Raw genomic sequence first — 27,695 nt, 5'->3', positions numbered from 1 at the left:
GCTTGATTTCATACAACTGAGCAGTGATTTCTCAGAGGAATAATACCCAGTTTTTGTAAGTCATAATTCTTCTACTGTCAAATTGGGAAACCGGCTCGAATGACTGTCATTTTTTTCGCGAAGCATTCTGAAGCTTCTCACCAATGAAGTATTAATAAAACATACAGTCCAAAATCTTAAAACAGCCTACTGTTCTCCCTTTTTACAATACTTTTAGTTAGTACTACTGGCGCACTGTTTTGCATATGTGCTGCAGTATTACTTAGTTGCAGGTCCTATGGAGGTCTACGCAAGATGCAGATTTCAAGCTATTGGATGCTCCGTTTCATAGTGGTGTATTTTGGATATCCAACAGTGGATTTTTTATACTTAGCTATCAAGTTTAATCCTGGACGCAGCATCTGTTTCTCTGATCTTGATATTATGGTTGTTGTGTGAAACGATCATATATATACTTGGATTTGAGCTGTGTCAAAGAATTACGTAATCCATTACAGTGGGAAACGGCCGCATGACAAAAGCCTTACGATACATCAGATTGCATGTCTGCAGTTTAATTATTAACAGAAAAGTATGGAGAAAAAAGTTTGAATTTGAGATTATTCCCTTTAGTCAGTAAAATAAAACATCTTAAAAGGTAAAAGTACTCGAAAATGCACTTTGACAAGTTAGACTTCAAACAAGTTAAGGTCCAATGGCGTTAGTGTTCACCATTGTCATCGCAAACTGATACGTTAGCGAGGTAAACCTCATGAATATAATTCTGTTTTAAAAAGACGGCATTTATACGGGTTTATTGTATCATCGGTTACAGTAACTCTAGAGCCCATGACTGTAAGTTTTCTAGAAATCATCCTAGTGATATTTTTCTAATATTGCCAAATTTATCTCAAAATTCAAATTCTGAGATACGATATCTTCTGTTATACAAACCCGATAGAGACCGATTTGCTTAAGACATTGAACACTAGTAGCTAAGGTTTTTGTAGTCTTTCTGTGTGTTACGTGATTTGAGCCAGCTTCCATTAAAACTCCCATCACGAAGACACATTTACTATGGCAGGTGCTCCTCGCGTGCTTTTCCTTTTTTAAATCAAATAGCCAATATTTTCAGCTATGCATAAGCTATAAATGCTTATGTAAATTTAATTAAATAGTTGATTAGAACAATAACGTAAATTTAAAAATTGAAAATGTATAAGAATTATGCCTGCATGCACAGTGATGCGAAATAGACTTGAAAACATTTACACAAATTTAGCTGCAAAATTTTCGAAATTATTAAAATAGGTTGGTGTGAATTTCAGAAGATATATTTGTAAGTAGTTCTTTAAGTAATTAATAACAATTTTGAATTCAATTTGAAAAAATGATTAGTTAGTTGTAACTGATTAATGCAAAACACACAACTGTCATCCGCCTGAGGAGAAGTATGTCTTCGTGAAGGACTCTGTAAACGAAAATGGCTGGCTGGTATTCAAATTACAAATGAGGAAGACCATGATAACACACATCCTATTAGAATATTTGCCGGGATTTTGAACCCGGGTCGAATTACTGATGTTACGCTGTTTAAGCCATGTGGCCAGCAGTGGGCCAGTATGTAAAACAAAAGTAGCACGATGTCGAGACCTAAAATTACCTTCGTTGTCTACATTTATTAAGTTTAATACTATTAAATAAAATTAAATCTCTTTTTCTGTCCTTGCACGTGGTTGACCGCCAAAGTATCAATATACACTATCTTAAGGCATCCTGTCTAAAGGAAGTTGGATAGTTTTTTTTTTTTTTTTTTTTTTTTTTTTTTTAATGAAGCTCATGCATTTTCAAGGATACTCTTGAGTGTTTTAAGCATTGAGTTGTATTCTATGTTGTGTCGCTTTTTTAAAACTATGTGAAATCGATAAAGTATATCTTTCATAATGTCCAAATTATTTTTTCTTTTGTAATTCTAAACTGCTGAACTTTTTCTGTTGCGTCTTGTCCATGTATGTAGCGCGTATTTTGTAACATATATTTTTTGTTTAGAATGTCTGGCAATTCTCATTTGTTTTGACAGTGGTTCAAATTCTGCCTCCATTTCTTTTCTGAAGTTTCTCTGCGTTTTTTTCCTTTTTTCGTTTGTTTTTTGTGCGTTTTTGTCTTAGAAATCAGCCGATCTTCTCAAATAATATTTTGCTTTTTGAAACAAACTGCCAAACGGTATTTTAGAGTATAATTTCAGTATTGGCTTATTATTTGGAATGCTAATCCCCGATTTTGATATATTTCATGTAGCTCTGGTGGTGTAATACATTTTTTAATAACAATAAAAATTTGAAGTGTTTCTTCTGAATTTCTTTCTGCAGTAGTTGTGTTATTGTATTTCACCTACAGTTTTTAATTCCTTTTAATGCAAAACTATGAACATTGAATTTTGAAAAAATTCAAATTACCGGTACTTCTACCACCCCCTATCCGCTTAAATGTTTTCTAGTAGCGTTGTTTTTTTGCGCTTAATTTCTTTCATATTGGATATTTAAGAAAAATTAAAATGGAAAGAAATGATATCATATTCAGTTTTAACTGTGAGGCTCTATATAGAACTAGTTAAGAAAAGAATGCATCTTTGACAGTTTTGAGACATCAAAGCTGCTAAAATGACTGGTTAACGATATTAATCCATATTAAGCGGCTGCTAAAAATATTCGTTAGTACCCATAGCTTGAAAACCTTTACTATTGGGAGCATCTATCTTGTTCACTTGGGTCAGAAACTATTTTATATTAGAGTCATAATGTTTGTCTGATGTTTCGATCTTAATGGAATTGATTTTTTGGTGTTGCTATTGAACAGCTATAACTTATTCTGAACGGGCAACCTGTTAGAAGTTTTATTAGAGACGTAAAGTTTCAAACCAAATAGAATTAATTTTTTGGATATCCGGACATAATCCCGACAGCCGAAGTCCCGACAAGCCAAAATCCCGACAGGGTCGAAATCCCGACAAACCAAAATCCCGACAAGCCAAAATCCCGACAGGGTCGAAATCCAAACAAGCCAAAATCCCGACAGGGTCGAAATCCCGACAAGCCAAAATCCCGACAGGGTCGAAATCCCGATTGTCCAATATCCCGACAGTGTCAAAATACCGACACGGGCGAAATCCCAATAAGGCCTAATGACCCCTTAACATACTTCCACAGCTGCAACTAGTATATGCTTTGATGACTAGCAAATCTGAAGAAAATTACAAAAGATTATTCCAAGATTTAATTGATTTCGCTGAAGAAAATAATATTGAACTGAGGCCATCTAGAATCATTAGTGATCTAGAAAAGGCAGCTATAAATGCTCCGCGCACTCAAAATGCTGTCGAGGATTGGCACAGAAGATGGGAGACCTTAATTGGACGGGCCATGTTGGCGTTTATAACATCATAGAAGGATTTCAAAAAGAACAGGAGCATGTGGAATACCAAGTTGAATGCATTCTTCGCGGAGAACAACAGCCAAAACGTAGGAAGGTAGATGATGACAGAGAAAGGAGAATTATGACTGTTGCGGACGATCGTGATAATCGACCTGTGATGGAATATCTTCGTGCTATCGCTCACAATGTGTCACTGTAAATATATCTTTTGCATGTGTAAGTGATGTTTTCTTTTTCTTAATAAAAAGAATTTTATAAATCTTCATTTCAAATTTTAACGGTCATTTCAATTTGTTAAAAATTATTTAAGTAATGACATAATTTTTATGATTTTTTGATTTAAACTTTTAATTAGTAATATGTAATAGTTAGTTAAAAATTGTATTTTATTAAGCTAAATTGAGTGTTTGTATTTAGATATTAACTTGTCGGGATTTTGGACAGTCAGGATTTTGACCCTGTCGGGAATCTGGGCACTCGGGATTCTGGCTTGTCGGAATTTTGACCCTGTCGGGATTTTGATCGTGTCGGGACTTTGGGTTGTCGGGATTTCGGCCCTGTCGGGGTTTTGGACAGTCGGGATTCTGGCTTGTCGGGATTTCGGCTGTCGGGATTATGACCTAGACCCAAATTTTGATGTTTCTTGAATAACTACTACTTAGTGTGAAAGGGCTAAGCTGTTACAAAAGTTTTCCAAGGAAGTGTCCTTTCTTATTGCTCGAGTGCTTTGCCATAATTAATTAATCAATCAAATGGGCATAAAATTATTTAGTTAATTTTGAATATATTATTTTATATTAAATGTTAGATCCCGTTGCAAAGATAATACTGACATATCGATTGTGCCATTTTCTTTATAAATTTTAGCTCTGTTACACTTTCTAGTTAATATTTTTGCCGAAGTAGTAAATTTCAAAGTATTTCACTGTCTCTTTAAGATTATAGTCTAATATATATACGTTCGCTGGAAATTTGTAGAGATATTAAGTTATTTCGAAGCAGAATATGTAAAAAATATGAGCAACGCCTTCGCCAGAATTCGAACTACACGCCTCTCGAATACGTGCCGAGCGTGCTGACCACCACACGATGAAGGCATACTCAGAAGGCAGAAGAAATACCTTATAAATTTAATGCAGATATTTTGGAATAAATAGCATATAAGAGGAAATATACGATTCAGGAATAATTGTGAAGTTAGGTATTTCAAACCTTGTTTTATAATTGACGAATAATGATAGAAAATTCACAATATTTAAAACTGAGTGAACAGAATCCCAGACATTTTGGAACTTGCCTTTCTAACAACTAACAAAATAATCTAACAAGTCTAAACATTCCTCACTGCTCTTTATTGGAAGGTTTTAGTTAATGTCTAGCCTTCGGACTCCTTGACAATATTTAATTTTGTATCTCCTCGTTTTTTTAAATGGATTATAATTACTGTTATTACACTGTGGATTATTGTTTTGTTGTATTTAATCTGTAGTATTTTCATTTATTATTTACAGCCATCTATTTCGCCTCTTTATTTATTGAGCAGTTGTATACAATGCCTAGTCTTCGGATCTCCTTGACAATATTTATTTGTCTTCTATATCGCCTCGATTTTTTTTAAATGACTAGTAATTCCTGTTGTTACATAGCGAATTATTGTTTTAGTTTTATGTACTAAGTCGTATTTTCATTTATTTTTTACTACTACCTATTTGGCCTCTATTTTGCACTTCTATACTCGTAAAAGGTTTATTTACACCACTACGTTTCATTATAATAATTAAGTATTGGATAATTTCTTAGATTTAGCGTTTCGTGTCGAGTTGCAATACATGATATTTTAAGTGATATTTTCTCTGTCTTAGGTCGTGAATGTCTTGCTCGAACATGGAGCTCAAGTGGACTTGGCTGACGCTGACCACAGGACTGCCCTTCGAGCCGCGGCTTGGGGTGGGCATGAGGAAATTGTGTCCCGCTTATTAGCTCATGGTGCATGCGTCAACAAAGTGGACAACGAGGGACGCACAGCTCTCATCGCAGCAGCTTACATGGGTCACACGGAGATTGTTCAGCAGTTGCTTGACCATGATGCTGAGATAAATCATGAAGATAGCGATGGACGGACTGCTCTTTCTGTTGCCGCTCTCTGCGTGCCAGCCTCTGAAGGCCATGCAAGGGTGGTCAGTCTACTGTTAGAGAGGGGAACAGAAGTTGATCATAGGGACAAAGATGGAATGACGCCTTTACTAGTGGCAGCCTTTGAAGGACATAGTGAAGTAAACTCTCCCTATTCAATTTTCAATATTATATATATATAATAAGCGAATATCTTAGAAATAAAAACGAAAAAGAAAATGCCGCATTAAATATTTGAAAGCCATACCTATTATCACTGTGAAACATGTTAAAATAGTAAAGCGCAAATAAAAGAAAATGCCAAATTGAAAACAAAATTTACATTTAAAAGGGAAAAACTATAAACAATGTGAACTTATTACATATTAAATCGAAAACAACAAAAATTTTAACTATCATAATTAATCTTCTTTGTTTAATACTTCAAACAGAACTTTTCAAGAGAAAATTGTTTCGTTTTGAAGCTTAATACCAAGTTACCAAGTTGATTAATGAGGGACGATAAACATGTTTCGTTCGAATGAACCCACTGAGACTTTAAACCGCTTTAAAGTAATCCAATTTCCTTTATAAACTTAATCTAATTTAAAAGTCTCATTAAAGTCACTCCTTTTCCTGACATGTTTTCGCGCTCTTATATTACAAAATTTACATAAATAAATAAATAAATAAAAACCTGCAGAAATTATCATCAAGGCTGTAGAGCTATTAGGTATTTTTTTAAAGCAGGGGAGATGAAAAATGAGCAGTGCCCTCGCCGGGACTCGAACCACGGACCTCTCGAATACCCGCCGAGTGTGCTGACCACTACGCCACGAAGGCATGCTAAGATGGTGGGAGAAATACCTTATTAGGTCTAAAAAGCTAAAGTTGAAAACTATCACTATACAAAATAGTATAAATTCTGAAAATAAGCAAAATTCAAAATTAAATCAAAGAAAGAAATATAATTTCGATCGGAAGCTAGGCCACAGCGCAGCACAAACGGTTCGAAATGTCAACGAAGTATGGGGTGAGAAAAGTGTTAATGAATCTACAGTTCAACGGTGATACCAAAAGTTTCGTCGTGGAGAAATTGACCTGGAAGATCAAGAGCATCGTGGACGCTCTTCAGCTGTTGATGGCGATGATTTGAAGACTTTAGTTGAAACAAACCCGTACATAACTGTTCGAGAGCTTGGCGTAAGCAAAACAATGATTTCTGATCACTTGAATCGTATAGGAAAGTCGAAGAAGCTCGATAAGTGGGTGCCTCACGAATTGAGCGAAAATAAAAAAAAATCGCCGTTTTGAAGTATCGTCTGCTCTTCTTCTCCGCAACAAAAACGACCTTCTTCTTGATCGAATTGTTACGTGCGATGAAAAGCGGATTCTCTCCAACAACTGGCGACATTCAACTCAATGGTTGGACCGCAGTCAGATACCACACACTTTCCAAAGCCAAATTTGTCCTAAAAGAAAGTTATAGTGACTGTTTGGTGGTCTGAGGCCGGTCTCGTCCACCACAGCTTCCTAAATCTGGGCGAAACGATTACGGCACATAAGTACTATCAGCAAATCAACGAAATACACCAAAAATTGCAACGCATTGCTCGGCATTGGTCAACAGAAAGCGACCAGTTCTTCTCCATGACGATGCTCAGCCGCACGTCGTGCAACTGACCCTACAGAATTTGGACGAATTGGCATACGAGGCTCTCCCTCTTTCCCCCGATTCGCCTGACCTCTCGCCGACCGATTACCACTTTTTCAAACATCTGAATAACATTCTGCACAAGAAATGGTTCAGAAACCAAAACGAGGTCAAAAACGCCTTTGACAGCTTTATCGCGTCCAGAACTCCAGAATTTTATTCTACCGGCATAAATAAACTTATATCTCGTTGGTAAAAATGCATTTATTTGGCTGGTTATTATGATTAATAAAACTGTTTTTAAGTCGAGTTATAATACTTTAAAGATATAGGCTAAAAACCTGCATTATTTTCTGGACAACCTAATAGTTAATGAACAATTTGGTAAGCAAAATGACTTCGCAACACAAAATTCTAACCTGTATCGAGGGCAAATTAACCGCAGTTTTTAGTAGATGCTAATAACGTGTTTTTTCCCCATATAGTGCATTTGTTATTGAAACAAAAACAGCAAAAATTCTTAGTCATTTTCCCAAGATTTAAAAAAAAATCATAAGGTCTGCCAGGAAGTTATGTTTCCTTGCTTTGAAATGTACAAAAAATATTTTCTGTGATTTTTTTTTACGATTATTTTTTTTCTGTTCATAGTTTTTTTTCGAAAAGGCTCACTGGTGGCCGACCCTATTAATTTAAGGAAAAACTGTTGGCCTTCCTAACCTTTAGGATCCTGCCTTGGTGCTGAACATGCTATTCTGCTTGATGGTTGTATGCTTTTTTTTCATATGGAACAGAAATAATGTTTTCCAGTTTTTAATAATTTATGAAAGAGAGGAAGTTTAAGAATTAAAAATAAATTCTGAAACTACTATGAATTATGAGGAATTCAATTCTGGAATGGATACTGATGAAAAAATCAAATTGCTGTATTAGTGTCAGAAGAAGATAGTTGCTTGCTAGTTCCTTTCTGAAACAAATCCAAAAGCATAACGTGCTAAACTTTCTGAAGAAGATGATGGTGATAAATTCAATGAATTTCCGGCAAATTATGAGGTGGGGGTTGCCCTATGAATATTAAGATAAAGGAGACAGTATCGATTAAATAATTTCCAGAGACTTTATGAAAATGAACAGTTTTCATAAATTAACTTTTGCTTAACATTTACATACACAGACAATCAACTAATGACTTTTTTATAATTAAAGCGCTGTGAAGGTGAGCGTTTATATGTTTTAAAGTATAGTTATATTAAATTAGTTAAATTCCATCGATATTTTCAAAGATCCATTTCTCTTCGCTTAATGTTATCAGTCGGTATAAATATTACCAGAATAGTCATTGAGAAATGTGATCCCATTAAACGACGCCTATCGTACTTACTGTATTTGCGACACATTGTATATAAATATACTGGACATAATTTTGTCATCATCTGTCGTGTAGCATAAACTAATTAATTTGACTCTTATATAAAACTACATACGTACATTTCCGTGCAGGCTGTCCGCAAATGCAAATCTGAAATAAAAAATACAAGGGACTAAGTTAGTATATATTTTCCATCTTCGTCGAATTATTATATCTAATTCCCTTTTATTAGTTATTATATCTAAATACTTTTTTAAATTATATCTTTATTTTATAGGGGATCTCAATAGTTTTTTAGAAATCCTAAATTTTAAGTTTATATTAGCCGTACAGTTTTTCTCCCCGAAAACAGGTTGACCTTTTTTACGTAATACATTAAGGGCACAGTATGCTTCCTGAATAATTTTTAAGCTTTCGGCACTTCTGCCATGTAATATGCTGTAGATACTGTGTGAACTTTAAGTGATTGATAGGCTTTTATTTATGTGCAAAATTGTTATTAAATAGGTGGTCTGTATTTAAATGAAATCATTTAATGCGCCTGGTTACAAATATTTCTATTTTACTATGGCTCTTCGGACATTATAAATGTGCATCTCTCTGCAGGTATGCGAATTACTCCTAGAAAACGAAGCTGATGTGGATCACACCGACAACAATGGACGAACACCACTTGTAGCTGCTGCATCAATGGGGCATCCCTCAGTCATCCGCCTTTTGCTGTTCTGGGGAGCTGCTGTTGATACTATAGATGCAGAAGGGCGTACAGTACTGTCCATCGCAGCTGCTCAAGGAGATCCGGATACTGTCCGTCAACTCCTGGATCGTGGCCTGGATGAGATGCATCGGGACAATGGTGGTTGGACTCCACTTCATTATGCTGCATTTGAAGGACACACCGAGGCTTGTGAACTGTTACTTGAAGCTGGAGCTAAAATAACGGAAGTGGACAATGACGGAAGGATACCGCTCATCCTAGCCGCACAAGAAGGGCATACTAATCTCGTTGAAAAGTTACTTGAACACACGCCTTCAATGGTGGATTGCAGGGCACATGATGGGAAGACGGCACTCAGAATTGCTACTTTGGAAGGACACAAGGAAACAGTTAAGTCAAACATGCATTGTGGTATTTTATTCGTAAAAGCCATTGCAGAATTTTCTAATAGTCTGGCATTTTCTACTACATTGTTTCTTTGCATTAGAAGGATAATTTTAGTTTACTTTAATATTACTTTCTGCTCTTTCTGTGTATAATTATCAGCATCGACTTCGTGAGCATTTTTTGCTGATAATAATAATAACGATAAAAGTATGAGGCACATAAACGAATATTGTGAAATGGGTTAAAGTTCTCTCCTATTAACTTTCAAATTTATTCCTGCTGTAATAATCCATAAAAGAAATGATTATATTCTTAATAACACCTGTGCAACTGTATTTTAAATTGTAAAGAAACTGAATCCCTTCTAAGTGATTACTCTTTTTGTAACTGCTTTATATGATACATTGCGACCAGGTAGGTAACTGTTTTCTTTAAAATAGTTTATTTTGATCGATTAATACAAATCGTATTTTCTGTAATTGATACTTTTTGCTTTTGAATATGTCAGCTACAAGACTAATAAGAATGATTATTTACTAATCAACACATGCAACATAATGAAATAACATATAAATCATGTTTCTTTTAAAAGAATTCATAATTTTTAAGTTTAGAAAAATTAGTGCTTAAGTTCTCTTCCGGTTTAAAATAAAAATGAGTATTTTGAAACCTTTACTTCATGCTTGCAAAATATGCATATAAATTATACGATAGGTAATTACGATAGGCAAAATTCCATAGTTTAACTTTTTTTTTGACTGGGGTTAAAATATAACTCATAATTTCCTATTCAATTCTTTCACAAATATAAAGGTTTTGTCCCAATCTCCTCTTTCTTTTAATTGATGTGACAACGTAAATTGTACAAGAGTTTGTATCAAAATGTCACATTCAAAATTTTTTAGAAGTTTTTTATGTAATTTCTTTATATGTGTATTTCAGTTAGCTTATTCATGTTCCGCCTGGGTTTTGAGTACTGCTACATAGTTATTGCAATGCATATTGAACTGAGATGTACTGTTTATAAATAGCTAAACAAAGAAATGTTCATTTATATATAACTAAGATTTTTTTTTTTAATTTTTATTATTCTGGTGAATTTCTAGTCATTGCGGGTGTTTCACGATTAAGACTTAAATCAGACAGGCTATCTCTTTTTACCTTCCGCCAGCCCATATATACTCGTATATAAAGACAAAGGAGGTAATGTTTTCGTTCCAAGAATTCGAATAGGCAGGAATTAAAGTCGCCACAACGGCATTAGGCTATCTGTGTGTATATGTGTGTGAGGATTTATTCATCCACAATAAATTTTATATTACGTTTCCAAACATTTTTATTCTTGTTTAAGCCTTTTATACTTTTATATAAAGAATTGATTAGATTTGGAGAAAAACTGGACATCCTGAAGTGGTACGCTTTACTTAAAAACAAGAAAGTTTTTAATGGACAGCAGAAAGTTTTAATGGACAGTGAAAGTTTCAAGTTTTTACTTGAAACCCTTAACAGTTTTCAATGAAAAACTAGATTAAAATATAATCCCAAACTTTTCAATTTTAGTATTTAAGACTTTTATATCAATGGGAACAATTTATTAGTTTTTGGCTAAAACTAATAAACCGGATGCGATATTTTACTTGGTGCTGTCATAATATATTTTTTCATGAAAAAATATATTATGATAAAATCCTAACCTTCTGGAATTTCGTATTTAATTCTTAAATACGTATATGCATATACAGTTATAATTAATATAATATTAAATTTTGACTTTATTTGATAAACCAGAATGGATATTTTATTTTAAACTCTTAACGAATTTTCCTGGAAGAATTTAAAATCACTATAATCAGGGTTTATTAAGGATATTTTTGTTATATTTAAACATTATGTTTATTTATATCAAGCCGCAGAAGAATGATTTCTATAATAGCTTAAAAAATTTATAGAAGTGACATGGAAAAAAATTAAATAATAATATTCGTTTCAATGTATTTTAAATTTTTTATAAATACTTAATTTCTTTAATTCAAAACCAAATAAATTCTATGTTATTCAGTAGTTCAATAAAATACAAATTTTAATAAAAACATTAATAAAAGGGCAAACAATTGATTATGATGATATAAATTAAACCAGTTTTACTCATGTCCAATTAATTACACCTGTTAAAAAATAACCGAAAATTTTGTAGTCCAGACCTTTCTATTTATTAGGACAATAAATTAGGTTTTGTTTGCAAAAGATCAATCGGAAGTGGTAGGTTATTTAAAGCTCGTTGCTGACAAATAGCTACCTTTTCAGTACTTTAAATTTTACTTTTTAGAATTTTTACGGTTCAAAATATTTTTTGACAAAAAGTAAAAAAATTAGAACCAATTTTACACAAAGACCCAAAAGAAATGAAATTCGATTCCAATAAATTTTAAAATATACTATAAATCTGCAAAATAAGAATTAAATAAATGTGAAACTGAAACCTAAAAATGATAAAAACCTGAAAAAATATACCAAAACCAGAAAAAATATACCTGAAAAAATATACCAAAAAAAAAATATAAAACATTTGAAATAATATTAAATAATTTTAATATAATTTATAAATATAAAATCTTCAGCAGCACATTGCGCGAAAATACGTGAAATAATTATATTTTTAAATTTAAAAAATATATATTAATTTAACCGTTTATGCTCCTTGCATATTTTATATGCATTTCATGGTTGTCACATCGACTGGTTTTGTTGTATATCATACCATTTGGGGGGGGGCGCAAGAAACTGTCGGTTTTCGAATTGAGTAATTCTTTGTACCACAATTTTAAGAGGAATATCGCCAAATCCGTACGCGGTGAGACAAAGGTCCACATCAGTTTGTTACACCATTAATCAATTAAAGGGAAACGAATTTCACGCATAATCTTTCGAAGAAATAAATTATTAATAATAAACAAAAATCTGCCTCACCTCAGATGTTCCCAGTCGTTTTTAACAGCAGTAACATCAAATCGATGCGTCAGAGAGACAAAGAACTACGGTTTCTTGTCGCTCTCTTGATCAAGCGTGAAAACTGAATCCAAAATTAGTCATTTTATTTTATATGCGTATAGACGGAAAACTCCAGATCGAGCCATCTTTTTTATGACCTTGATGCTTTTGGAGGAGTGTATTGCAAATGTGAGTTTTCTGAGTTTCAATTAAATGCCGTCTCGATTATATGTATCATGCACTTTATTTTGGGTATGGAATGTTTGAATACCGGAATGGTTTTTGGGATCGCTATTGCATATCATAGGCTCTAATACTTCTGGATATATCAATGTTGAACTTCTCTAAAATATGTTATTTGTAAAACTACGACAGCGGCCTTTCTAGAATAGCAAATTTATTCAGATTTTACTGCTTGCATATAATTTTCTCATCTATATACATAAAAGGAAGAGTCTGTCTGGGTGTTTGTGTGTGTGTATGTGTCTTTCGTTCGTGTTGCGCGTAAGCTAATAGACCCAGGACCACGAAATTGGTACATAGATGCATCTAGACAAGAGCCACTGCAGCTCGAAGCGCTTTTTTCAAAATTCCAATGAGATTTTTTAATTTTATATTTTTGATGAAATTGCATCAAATCGATAATTCTCTCTCATGATATCAGCAACAATGGCACAAGGGCACTGTTGCTGATATCACCACTGGAAAAATGAGGACGATAATTCTGTGCATTTTTTAAATTTAGTGCTTCTTTTGGATACTGGTCGTTTGTCGAGAGAAGGCAACGGGAAGTTGGTTAATTTATTTATTAGTATAATTAATATTTGTATTAAGGGATATTGCTTATTTCACTGCAGTTTTTTTGTATACTATATTTTTATTGAATTTTTTTTTAGAAAGTTGTTTTGCAGAGTAAAATTCTGTGTTTAAATTTAATGTTTGTTGTTCTTTTTAGGCATTTTTCCGTTGCATTTAAAAGCCAGACGAGGGCTGGCCGTGTAGCGGCTAGTTAATTATAAGTAGCTTTCTTTTACGCCTTTGTTATACTAATAGTTAGGAACGTTCTCAGTTTTTTTTCTTTTTTCTTTGAGAAGAATTGTGTAATTTATCTGGTTTCTATTCTTCCTTCTTGATTGTTGTAGCTAACTTTTACGTGTGTTTTTTAGCAATATATTGAAACATTTATAACAGTTCTACCGTTTTCGACATGCACTTATGTCTTATAGAATATTATTCCTGTTTATTATGCGATTTTGCTTAACAGGCTGCACTAACCTGTTTCAGTAGGGTACTTTTTCTACTGTTTCTTTCTGTTTCTGCTGGACGTTCATTCATCCAAAATAAGGAAGGTGGATCTGGGATGTCTTTTATATAACACAATGAAACTGTAGGGTTGCTATTGACCTGGAAACTTAAGTGCAAACCCTATTAAACGGTCCGGGGTTCGAATCCCGGCGAACGAGCTGGCTGCATGGGCGTTTTCGTGGTTCTCCCCATGTGTAACGTGGATACGAGCCAGTTTCCCTTAAAAAGACCTCCACGGGGCATACCTCCCTTTCTGTGTAGTGTCTAAGGGCGGAGCACGTAATAAATAAAAAACAAAATAATAAAAAAATAAACTAGACAAGATAGTACTGTTAGAACACTTTGCATTTCAGTGGCCTGGTGATAGCTCAGACATTGGTAAAAAAAATCAATTTAAATTATGAAAGAAAAGTGTAATAATTATTTGTCATTGCTAATAACTGTAATAATGTGCATTTAATTTTTTAAAATTAAGTGTGTGAATTTTCAGAACATTTTTGTTTTGCTGTGTTATTGTTTTTAAATTTTCATATGTAACTGTAACATTGACTAAAGAGTTTGTTGACCATGTGTTTTCGGCACTAATTCCACTGATTTTAAACTGTGCCTCTACGGTGAAAAACCACATTTCAGGTTTCTCTACCCAAAATGGCGGTATCTTAACACTCACTTTACTAGCTTCAAGTTTTGAAGTAGATGCAGATTCACTGTCCAATGGCATGTTTGCAAGTCAAACTAAAACATTAGCATTCCTAATAAAACACGGGTCACCAGATATTAGTTCAACTCATTGCAAACTTTTATTCATAATCATGAACAGCACTAAAAACTTGTACAGAAAAAAATTACAGACGTCCACCTTCAGCACACCCAACACCAACACATGTGGTGAACGAAAAAACACATGGTCAACAAACTCTTTAGTCAATGTTACAGTTACATAAGAAAATTTAAAAACAATAACACAGCAAAACAAAAATGTTCTGAAAATTCACACACTTAATTTTAAAAAATTAAATGCACATTATTACAGTTATTAGCAATGACAAATAATTATTACACTTTTCTTTCATAATTTAAATTGATTTTTTTACCAATGTCTGAGCTATCACCAGGCCACTGAAATGCAAAGTGTTCTAACAGTACTCATAAGTTATCGCTACGTCTTAAAACTCACAAATGCAGGAAAAGGTTTTAAATAACCTTTTTTTTAATCTGAACTTTGAACACAGATGGCACGATTTGTACTACAGAGAAAGCACTATTTGTAGTGATGTAAATTAAGTAATAATTAAGTTTAATATTTTACTGGCGCGTTAGATTGAAGTGTCGGCTAACGACAGAATGCCAAAAGGAGTTCTAACAGCGCGAGTGCCTAAGCTCTCTCTCTAAGATTGAAATAAGATTAAAAACACTCAGCTTAAATACTGTTAAAACTAATTTGCATTCTGGTGTGGAATATGAAAGGAAGAAGTTATAATAAAGATCGAAATCGTAATAGCTTATTAATTGACATAGAATTTGTTACAAAATTATCATTAGCAAATAAAAAGGTGATATAAATAAGTAAAACATTATTAACTAAAAGTATCGATTACAGTTCTTATCTATTTTGTTCAGAATAATAAGTTACATTCTGGTTTCCACCGCTAAAACACTTTCCTTCCAGTGCGTGCGCGTTGCCTCTTCAAATGACTATGAATTCATGAGAATTATTTCCTGAACATAGGTTTCACATTTTTCAGCATAATACGTGACTGGTTTTGGAGTTCACCGATTCAATTATTGTTATTCTCCACCGTTTCGGTTAGCTCGAGTTTCTGCCAACTGGCTGAAGCGGGGTTTCAATGTATCCACTGTAGCTTTTGCAAGATACTACTATTTCGGGCATACATTCGTTTATTCCTTTAAATCAGATAATTAGAATAAACTAGAAACACTGTTAATGAATTATATGAAAGTTAATAGTATCGCTGATTTAATTATTAGAATTATTATAGAAAGTACTAATTTATTAAAGAATTATTGAAGGAAATATTAAACTATTAAATGCTTATTAAAGTAAGTACGATGTTAGTGGGTTTCTGAGAACGTGTTTGAAGCTTCTGCGTGAAACAATAAAAGATTAATATCGTGCACAAAATTTGTTAAAACTGCAATTATTTTAATCAACTTCGAAACAGTTAACATTAGGTTCTGTGTCAGAAAATTTATTGATTTAGTGGTTCATCCTATTAATAACGTGGTTTTTGTATACTTCTTATATTTTCCAAAATCAAGATAAATATAGTCTTTTTTAATCTAAGATATATTTTTCTTCATCCTCTGCTTGTTCGTCAACAATTTCGATGGGATTTTGTTCGACAAGGACATCCTCGTTGGATTTTACAGATCTTCCGAGGCAAGGCTCGTCTTATAGCCATACCAGTTTCTACCTCGAATTCTCCGGAACCACTGTTAACAGTGGCTTACGCTTATTATCCGATACCCATATATAGTGTTAATATTTGTACTAATAATTATTTAATTAAAATCATAACGCAAAATAGGCCGAATATGTTTATTTGACGTTTCCATTATAGCTTCGAAAAATAACTGTTAAAATCGAACTCCGATGTTTAAAAATTGCACTAGGAATAAGATGATAAAATTTCTACCTATTTTTATAGCAAGTTGATATAGATTTAGGGGATGTCCCACTATTGCCAATAAAATAATTTCTGAAGAATTTCGAAATAAATAACACTGAACAGTATGGCTTTTGTTGCAGAAAAAACTTTTAGTGAGTCTTGTGTATTTTGTGGTATTGATTTCGTTTCTGAAATCAGAATTTCTTTATCAACCTCTTCGTTTTTCCAAAAGAACTCCTCTTGACGCTAGTTTTTCTACATCAGATATTTATTCGGCTATATTTCTCACTGCTTTCAGAATGCACTGGGAAAACACGTTACAAAAGAAACTGGAGCTCCTAAGACACTAATAAAATACTGTTGAACTGTAAAAAGGAAGCCAACAGAAGACAAAAAGCATCTTAAAAGATCTAGAAATTTATTCTGAGGTAATTTACACTAGTCCTGTTAGATTATATGTATCAAATAACTGTATTTAAAATTTATAACTAAGCAACCATGCTTGATAGGAAAATGTGTTAAGATTTAGTCTAGATTTCAAAGAAAAGGAGTAAATTGTAAAAAGAAAGTAGTTGCGTCGTTATCGCAAAAATCATGCGAGTTTATGCATTTTTTGTTTTGATGGCTAATTTTATGTGGAGTAGTGTTTAATGATATAGGTGTGTAGTTATTATCCTCTGGTGGTGATGACCCTAAGAATGTGATCTCATCGTTAAATGTGGTTAGGAGATCAATGTTTGCTACTAATTTATTAAAACATTGTTATTATACCTCTTACAAGACCGGTTCCGGGAAATTTTCTATTTCCTCTCCATCTATCTGCAACATATAGGTGCTAAGCGGAGCTTTTCGAACTCTTGACGTCGTTCACCTGCTCTCGAAACCGGTTCCGGCAACTTAATTAAATCTCTGTATCGAAGGCCATTTAACGGAGATCCATGCGTGTTTTTTTAGCCGTGCACCTGTGAATTACGGCCTCTGACACAAGAATAATATTTTTCGTTCGAGCAGTCATGTGTTAGACTGATTATTCCTTAACTTGACGAAGCTACTAGTGCTACGTGCTTTGTGAAGTGTGATTATATAGTATTTCCAAATAGTGTAGCGAAAAATGTATTTCTTTTATATATTAGAATATATTTTTAAACAACCGAAGGTACATCGTATAATTAGGGCCTGAAGAGTGTACGCTAAGTGTTATATGGTTTCGTTTCCACATCTGAATTCACTAACACATCGAAATCAGAAAAAAAAAAAAAGTCATGGGTTGCAGCAGCATAGAAACTAACATTTTCTTTAGTTATACACTCCTGCTCAAAAAAACAAGCAACAAAGGCAAAATATTGAATAAAACCAAAACTGTGTAATGGATGTACGTGAAGTTGATTCAAGAGGCTGGTGTGGCATTACTAGACCACAAACCAAACAATAAAAGACTTACAGAAACACATGTATTACGGCCATCACATCGCTAAAGACCGCACTAGTCGGAAGAATTTGCAATAAAAAAATCCCGTTAACGACGGGAATGATGCCTTCTACACTCATGTCCATAAATTTAGGATAATGCAAAATCAGGCAAAGTTAGAAGCAAAACAAATTTGACTTATTTGTAAAGCTTATTTATTAAACAAAAGGTAAAGAGCAAAAAAAGATGCTATATGTTTGATATTAAAAAAAATTAGCGATTTTTTTTCTCCCTGGAGCAAATTACAAAAAAAAAAAAAAAACCTATTTACAAAAAAAAAAACAATATTACATGGTTGGTATAATTGTTAATACATTGTATGTCTCCCAGACGATGCAATACAGTCCGTACAACGCCTAGGCATGCTGAGTATCAAATTATCGATCTGATCTTGGATATTACACCACTCAAAAAGCAATGTTCTCCGAAGTTCCGGTAGACATGCAGGAGGAGGTTGACGGGCTGCAACTCGTCGGCCAAGCATGTCCCACACGTGATCTACTGGATTCAAGTCCGGTGAGAATGCTGGCCAGTCCATACGGGTGATATCCTCCGATTGAAGGCATTCGCTTACGATGTTTGCACGGTGAGGACGGGCGTTGTCATCCATAAACACAAATTGTGCGCCCATGGCGCCCCGAAACAAACGTACATGTTGTTCCAGAATGACGTCCCGATAGATTTGGCTTGTCATGGTTCCAGTCTGAACATGCAGGTCAGTTCTGGAACCCAGAATAATTCCACTCCAAACGAGCACTCCTGCACCACCGTAACGGTGTCGTTCAGTGATGTTTTCTTGGTGGTAACGGGTACCTGGAGCTCTCCATATGAAAATCCGACGAGAATCAGACTGCAAGCTAAACCGAGACTCGTCGGAAAACATCACACAAGCCCACTATTGCGGTGTCCACAATGCATGATCTCTACTCCAGGCTAACCGCAGGCGACAGTGAGTTGCAGTAAGTGGAACGCATCTGACAGGTCTACGAGCATATAGACCAATCTGCCCTAAGCGTCTGTACACGGTCTGCCTTGAAATTGTCCTAGCAGTGGCTGAAGACAGCTGACGAGACAGGTCTGAGGCTGTGCTCCGCCTGTTTCTTTTGGCAGTAACTGTCAAATACCGGTCTTCATTCGGCGTTGTAACTCTGGGGAGATCTGTGCTGTAACGTCTACTCACATTACCGTCATCTTGGAATCGTTGCCAAAGCCTGAAGATGACACTCTGGGCAATTCCAAGTTCGTCTGATACTTCCAGTTGGGTACGCCCACATTCCAGACGGCCGATAATTCTACCGCGTAAAAAATCATCCAAATGCGTCCTTTGTGTCATAACTATTCGGTTATTGCACTGAAATGCTTATAAAGCGCCTGCGAACAATTTTACTTCTTTGCCTGTATTCCTTATATATCACTCTTTTACACTCTCGTCACTGTGACGTACCATCGGTGTCATCTCGTTACTTCCTGAAATTTGCATATGATTCTTGAAGATGTGTGTAGTGATTTTACAGGTGATATATTTATTTTAGAGTTCGATTTCCGCGTGACTGCGAATTTTCCTTAATTTATGGACATGAGTGTAGATGAAATGCATGTTTGACAACAGCGAGGCAAGCTAGCAATAGTGTCGTTGATCGCGTGTTCGGGCTGTAACGCCCATTTCTGCAGTAATGCATGTCGGATCTCGAGGAGGGTGCCTGGCGGCACACTGCGACCTGCTTCCGTCGTCTCAACATTTCTCACACGTCCTGTATGGTATTCAGATCTGGTGATCTAGCAGGCCACGGTAGATATGGAATGATTTTACTCTCCAATAACTCCGCACCACTCGAGTTCTATGTGGGCGGGCGTTATCGCCTATAAATTTCGCATCATTACCCATTGCAGTGATAAACGGACGCACAGGAAACGGTAGAATTTCGTCGGACGCACAGGAAACGGTAGAATTTCGTCACGATATGGGACGACTGTGACGGAACACCAGGAATCACGTAGAGGTCGGTGCGGCGGTTCGTTGCTATCCCAGCCCATGCAAGTAAGCCGCCTCCTCTGTAATGGTATTATTCGAAGATGCTTGGCACCAGATACCGTATCCCTGGCTCTCATAATACCATTACCCTTCGGGAATCGTTCTGCATGTTAAGTCGAGACTCATCTGTAAAGAGTGCATGACCTCACTGCGATACTCACGGGCACAATTCAAGCATGATATGACATGTGATGGGGACAAAGGAGCACAAACCAGAGATCGTCGGGCGTACAGTCCACCTTTATTCAGTCGACGCGACACAGCTTGGCGGGATATGGGCCGTCCTGCAGCAGCTGCGATGCCAGCTTTCGTGCTGTTAAGTGATCTACGGCGTCTTGCACATAGCAAGAGGAAGTGATCGCCTGCCGTTGTGGTAACCCTCCCGGCGTCCAGACCCACGTCTTGGTTTTGATATTTTTGCTAACGATTCCATAGCCTATTGATGACACTACGATACACATTTAGCTCTTTCTCAACAGCAGATTGTTTTGCACCAGTTTGCGAGATCCCGACAGCAAATAGTGTCTTTGGCTCATGCTGTCTTCGGCTTATCCACTTTAACTATCTTGGATTACACGAAACTTTCGCTGCTTGCGAACTGACGCATAGCTCTAGCATGCCCCTTTTTAAGGCGTTGTGAAGTGACTGCTGGATTGCGTTTTATGTTAATTTTGATTGCCTATGTGCATTTGGTAATGCAACCCTACTTCATATGTAAATTGTATGTTTTAATTCCCCTTTTTACATTCTTTTCTTTTAGCGTTTGTTACTTATTTTTTTAACATGAGTGTAATTTAACTATACACTTACTAAAACAAAACATTTTTGATTCGGGATAAACGAATTTTGTTTTTTCGCGTAATTTTTTATGAGTGTGAACATTAGATCTCCGCCACCATTTTGCAGCATACCCGTAAGTGAATTTAGATCATTTAGAAAATCTGCGGCAGATGAAAGATGAATTTGCTAGTATCTACAATCTATATATGCATACATAAAATTAAAAACATTTTGTTGGCAATAGGAAATTTAGCATGACGACAATCGTCTCAGTATTCATGATAAGTGCAATGGGGAAGCTTTCATTTTCACCCTATGAAAGTTAATTGAGAAATCGGAATCAGAACTATATTTGAACTGCCATGATTTGCTGAGTACGGAGGATAGTATTTTGGTAGATATATAGCATTTTTGTCTTCTCTAAATAGTGAACTTTTCCTTTGTAAAGATATTTGTTTAATAAGACGCTGGTTTCCGAAATATGAATTTGTTAGTCCATTCTTCTGAATCCTTTTTTGGAATCTGAAGGAACTCGTGTTTTAAGTGTTATTGCCAGTTTTAATTTCCTAAAATGTGGGCTATTCCCTACAATTTTGGCCCTTTTCCTTCTGTTTCCTTTTCCTTTCTTTCTCTCCCTGTCTCTTTTTAGCCCAAAGAGCATTAGCCCAGAAGGGCTATTAATTTCGTTTTGGCATTTTGCATTGAAAACTTTAAATGTCGGTTCACTTTTCAAACTGTTGCCACCAAATATTACAGCTCTGTATTGTATTTAAAGAAATTAAATAATGAAGAATCTGCATAAATGTGTACATGTTTCTCGCATTGTGATAAAACGACTGTGTCTAGAGCCATCAAATCCTGAAAATAACGTACGTTTCCACCCGAGTATGGGCGTTTGGAAGCCCGAATTATTATCTATGTCATATTTTGTAAAACGTTTTTTGATTAACAAACTCAATGATTTCAAAGCGAGCAATGGCAAAAATCTTCGGAAAAAAATTATCTCCATCGCGCGAGACTGTGTATCGGAAATTCTAAAGATATGCTCATTTTAAAATTATTTTGCGATATTGCTGTTGAACTGAATTCTATGGTTTAAGTGCGAAGAACATGATATTTAATAAATGAACGTAACCCACAAAAAGTTAAAAAATTCAGCATTTTTTTTTTTAAATATTGGTCTGTGTGTGTATAAATTTCATTCCTAACACTCTTCCATTAACACTGCTTAAACTATTCATGGTTAGGTCTACACATAACACTGCATAAACTATTTATAGTGTTCGTTTCAAATTTGAGAAATTGGGCTTTGTACTTCTTGGAAACTAAAGAGCTGATTCAAGTTACATTTTCGTATTGTAATAGTTTTAAAGGAGAATTTTTTTCATTTAATCTGTTAAAGCATGGAAGAGCTGTTCCTCTAAAAGGAGGGATACCTTTCTTGAATTCTTTCTTAGAAAACCGATTTTAGAAGTTCCTCGACGAAGGCATCACGTCTCTTAAACACAGAGCCCGCGTGATCTTTGCAATAGTCCATAACTAACTAGGAAACTGCCTCGTATTTACGTTATACATGGATAAATCTCGAGAACCCCATGCAGCCATCCCTTGTCTGCAAGATCTGAATCGGACTTGAACTACGGTGATCAGAAGTTTTAACTGATCGGCTGCTTAAAAAAGTCACATTTGTTCATTTCTGCTCTGTATTTTTATCCAAACAGAAGGCAATATTGTTGTATAAAATAGCTGTTTTTTTAAAGGTTACGTAGCATGCCAGGAAAAATAGCTTTCAATTATTTTGCTTTAAAAATTTTGAATTATTGCCTGGCTTATTTGTATGATGAATGGATTATTCCCTAGCCCTTTTCCCTTTTCTCTCTCTTTCTCTCTCTTTTTTTTTTTTTTTTTTTTTTTCTTTGCGCGTCAAGGTGGGAAAGGGGACAAAAAAATGCGCGGTTGATCTGCTGTCTGAATGAAGGGTGACAGTCAGATAAATGACACTCTCTTTTATTTGCCGATTTTTATCGTTTTCTTTTGCTGATTTCTATCTGAAATTACGTTTAAAGTACATTCCGTCCATTCTTTTCCTTTTATACCTTCTGTAGACGTCCTACTGATATGCAAATTTTGAAAGCCGCTTCTTCATGCCATAAATTGCAGAGAGAAGGGGGGTCTTAAAATAGAGTATATATAACTCACGAGGCGGGAAATAGAAAGACAGTTTCTCCCTTCTAAGAATGAAAAGGCAAAGTTTAAAATTGGAAAAACTTCGTCCACGCATTTTATTATGTTAACTGAGTGCGAAGATTAAGGTTAAAAGAAAAAGAAAGAGGCGGAGTAAAATATGAGGTTCAAACTGGAATGCAAATTATAGTATCATTTTTTAGAGGCTGAATTATCTTAGTCCATGTATGTACATTTAGAATATTATACGCAGCGTGTGTATGTATGTTTGTGCCGGAAGTTTTCTTGGAAAACAAAAATCAAGCTTCTTCTATCTCCCTTAAAATTTTATCCCTGGGATGTGTAATTTAAATATTTTATGCGTTGCCAGAATAGAAGATCTCTTTTTCTCGAGGAGGGGGGAATTTTTAGACACTGTAAAATTGAAAAAGGGAACTTCGGGCATAGCTATGATTAGATGCTCTTTGATTCATGAACCAAGACGTGTGACAGCTTTTAGTTGTGGTGGGTAGATCTCTTGGAAGAATAAGAATTGAAAAATTTGATTTGAACCTCTTCTGCTGTTAGTGCGCATATGAAGATTCAAAATTCTGCTCTGTTTGTATGAGGAATTTTACGCAGTTTCTTGAAAAGAAGTCGTTATCTCTTGAATTTATTTAAAAGATGTTTCTCTTTTTTTCATTTACTTGTGTATCTTTTAGCATTGACATTTTTTTAATCTTTAAAATACTTTATATCGATATACTGTGTTTGGTAAGTATTTTCTCAGTAATTATACTATAGATCGCGCTTTAAAAGCGTTAATTATTAAAGTTTAAAAATATTAAAGAACCTTCTTGACTGTTCATGCTGCTGTTGAATTCAGCAGCACCTGAAGAAATTTAGATTTCTTCCCTGCACCATTCCAATCTGCAATAACCTGTTATTTGTATCACTTTGTTGTCAGGTGGCTTATTCATTAGCATTAAACTATTATGTCCACTAGCAGAAACTATTGATATGTATTCCGTATCACATGTACAGTTGCAATACATGATATTCACAAGTTATGTGCAATGCAGTAACAGTCAAATATACCCAAATGCGATGCTTCCGTGCAGTATTATGTGCATAAAAACAGTACAATAGTCGAAATTAAATTTCCTTCTGAAACCGGCTACTAAAATGCAGCTGGAAAATATGTATGGTAAGGAATACTGTTTCAGAAGCTACAAGTAAGATGGATATACTTAGGCGTGTATGAAAGTTTTTTTGGAGCAGAAGCTGTTACAAAATCAACTGCATTCTTGCCTGGAACTGAACCCGAATCTTCCTAATATCTAGTTGGATGCGCTGTACCAAACGAGCACATGAAAGTAATGTCTTTAATTATTTACACATAGGGATTACAAGTGTACGAGGAAATTTTGCGCTAATATGCTACTAGAAATGATTTAAATAAAAGTGAACCTCTATAGAATTGCTTTAGCTATGGTGAACTGAGAACATTGTTGCCATATGCTAACCTCTAAATAAACAAAAAGCAAATGAACAAATAGTGCAATGCAATTAACTAATATACAGTATGTTAGCAAAATACCTACCTGTACGATGTGAGAGTCATAGACACTTTTTCATGTTTATCAGTCTCTTAAGAAGAGAATTTCCGTACTAATGGGAATTCATATCTCTTTATACCATGTAGACCTCAAACAGAATAGTTTATACTTTTGCCAGGTTTCAAACCCTATAACCATAATATCAGAAATTTATTATTTTGAGTAATTCTAAAGTTTGTACTTTGATATGATAAAATATTAAGGTTTATATTTTGTGCGTAGTGTCTTTATGCAAATAGTCTAATGGTTTATGGTATATACTCTTTTTAAATTAAATTCTGAGATCAGCTAAATAACATGTTGAAAAATAATCAGCTGAACACACAGTTGTTTGTAATTCTTTTATAGAAATTATGGGAAACCACTGATGATTCATATTTCTTTGCATTGGGGACTTTTTGGGTACAACATTTTAGTGACTTCAAGGAGTCTCAGTAAATAGTTTTCTTAAATGTGTAACGTTAAAAAAAAAGTAAAGAAAGAGAAAGTTATTCTTTGCATAATTCTCGCTTTCATCGTTTTGTATGAAGAAGGATTTCAAGTATACTATAAAAAACTAATTATTTCTTACTTAGTGTCCCTCGTCGTTCACGTAAACTTCTGTGAAGCGAAGTTTTCCATGTCACGGGGTATAAAAAGTAGGATTAAGTGTCATAAAATTGATAAGATCTTAAAGAAGAGCTTTCAAATTCTCTGATAAATACCTTTCTATTAATATTTAACTGGATGTTGTAGTTGAAGCAATTTTATCTAAATTATTTTTCTTGAATTAAAATTAAGTAGTATAACTAACTCTGCAGCGATGGCCATGACAAACTGGATTTAAGTTTTATAGATATGTACTAGAAAGGAATCTATGCATATTTTATTATATATTCTTCAAGTTTTAATATAAAAAATTCATAATGAGGCTTTTTAATGAAGTCCTCTTCTACTTATTTTCCTTTGGGAATTTGAAAATAAATTCAGTAATTTTAAATCTTTATCTACTTATATATAAGTAGATACACCATTCAGTTTAGAGCAAATAATGTTGAGAATTGGCTGTCATTATGCTTTAGACTTGAAATACGCTAACTCTTGCATAGTTTGTGTGGTTTGTTTTAATCAACAGGTTATTTCGTATGTTAAAATCTCTCCTGCATTCCTACTATTTCGTTTCTTACTCCAGAATGTGTAAATGAAGTAAGGTTTAAATAAACTCGAGAATCTTAAGTTTAGAAAAGAGGATTCACAACGTCAGCCAGCCCACATGGTTAAATTCTCCTTTATTATTTGTCGGACTTTAGTACTTCTGTTAACAGTTGCTAAGCCATATTGTTACCCTTTAAATTAAGTCTTTTATTTGTTAATAAATTCACTTTATTTAATGAATCATTATTAATTTAATGTTAATCATTATTATCGATCCATATCGCAAGTAACGGAAGTTAAATTTGTTAATTGTTAATTTATAAGTTAATTTATAAGTTAATTTATAAGTTATTTAGTTCTAATTTATAAGTATAAGTATAAGTTAATTTATAAGTATAAGTTATTTAGTTTATTTATAAGTTAATTTATAAGTTAATTTATAAGTTATTTAGTTCAACTCGAAGTTTGTAACTTCGAGTTGAAATTCAATTATATCCTTTATAAGCCAAACTTTGAGTTTTACCGTGTAAATTAAGTGTTCAAGGAAGTTAGATTGCCTTCAAATTTTCCTTTCTAGTAACTTATGTACCGGAAAAGGATAAAAATTTATCTTTGAGTAAATAAATTAGTAGATTAAAATAAGTGGCAGAGATAAGCTAACTGACACAGAAGGAAATTAGTTTCAGCCAAAAAAAAAAAAAAAATCCGATGTTAAATGTAATCTCATGCTTAGAATGGCTTATACTTGCGTACAAAATTACGTTCACAAAGCATGTGATATAGTGAAATATAATTCACTTATTCTAAGGGAGTTTGTACACGGAGAGACAGCCAGTAGTAAAATAGATAAGGAGAGAGAGAATAAATATCTGAGATATGCAAATAAAATCTAAAATGGCCAAACTATCTCATATTTCCAGAACTATCTGATTAATAAGTAGTTTGGCCAGTCCGCACAACTTTGCTTGTTCCGCAACGGGCCCTCACACTGTAAATGAGGTTATTGATCATACATTTTGGCGATAAACTCAATTCTTTCAAAAGCAGTTTGGGTTTGAAGCGTCTGGAAGGGTGCTAACGTCCATGCGATGGCTTTTTCTAGAGCGTTCCAAATATGCTTTATAAGATTTTGGTTCGGCGACTTCGCGTACACAACATACACCAAATACCATGTATCCTCAGAAAATCATCGACCAGTTGAAATCAGTGCATTCTCGCATTATCATCAATAAAATAAAATCTTCACTAATAGTTTTCCCAGAAAAGACTATGCAACGTTCAAGAACCTCATTTCTATAGTGCTGTGTGATCACATTTCCCGCGTCGAAGAATGCAGTAGTGTACAGCTTTTCAACATATTTCTTTTCCTTGCAAATATTTCATTCTACCGAATTGATCAAGTTCTCTTACGTTGGAGCTTGGATAGCAGGCACCAGGCTCTGTTCAGATGAAGTCTTATCGAGAATCACCCTGAATATCGACTCATCGCTGAAGAGGATGTGTGACCAATCTTGCTATGTCTAAGAATTCTGCTCCTGGCTGTATAGAAGAATTGCATTAATTCGTAAACCAATCTCATTTTTTCACAAATTTTCTTAGAAAACATCCTTTTAACGTTTAAACGACTACTATTAGACGCTTATATTATATCTGATGTTACTCAAATTATATAAGACATCATTTTCTTTTTCAAATATAAGTGATAGCTATTCTGAATTATTACAAAAAATGCGTTTGTAACATTAATTTTGAATGCCAGTGAAGATGTCGTCATAGTGATGTGAACAGAAATGTGCGAAATGCCTTTGTTTTTACTATGGAATGCTGAAATAAGAAGTCCAGCAGAATAATTACCAATTACGTAAGATTTAAATAGCTATTTTTAATAACTTTATTTAAACATTTTTACGCAATTAAAATCTCAAACA

General features: G+C 34.3%; 1 protein-coding gene across 6 annotated transcripts in view; it reads left to right on the top strand.

Moving 5' to 3' along the window:
• The window catches only part of LOC118188183 (uncharacterized), a 441,836-nt gene that overhangs the window by 343,539 nt on the left and 70,602 nt on the right, over nucleotides 1–27,695 (top strand). For all 6 annotated transcript variants that reach the window (XM_085809431.1, XM_085809430.1, XM_085809429.1 and 3 more), the window contains 2 exons: nucleotides 5,274–5,684; nucleotides 9,150–9,650. In XM_085809431.1, coding sequence (XP_085665557.1) covers nucleotides 5,274–5,684; nucleotides 9,150–9,650 — 912 coding nt within the window. The remainder of the gene's footprint in view (nucleotides 1–5,273; nucleotides 5,685–9,149; nucleotides 9,651–27,695) is intronic.

Source organism: Stegodyphus dumicola, chromosome X2 (genome assembly GCF_044657685.1).
Source record: "Stegodyphus dumicola isolate Sdum_Otavi_A_Nest chromosome X2, ASM4465768v1".
NCBI lineage: Eukaryota > Metazoa > Arthropoda > Arachnida > Araneae > Eresidae > Stegodyphus > Stegodyphus dumicola.
Note: the sequence above shows the minus strand (reverse complement) of the source record. Positions and strands in the feature narration are given on the sequence as shown.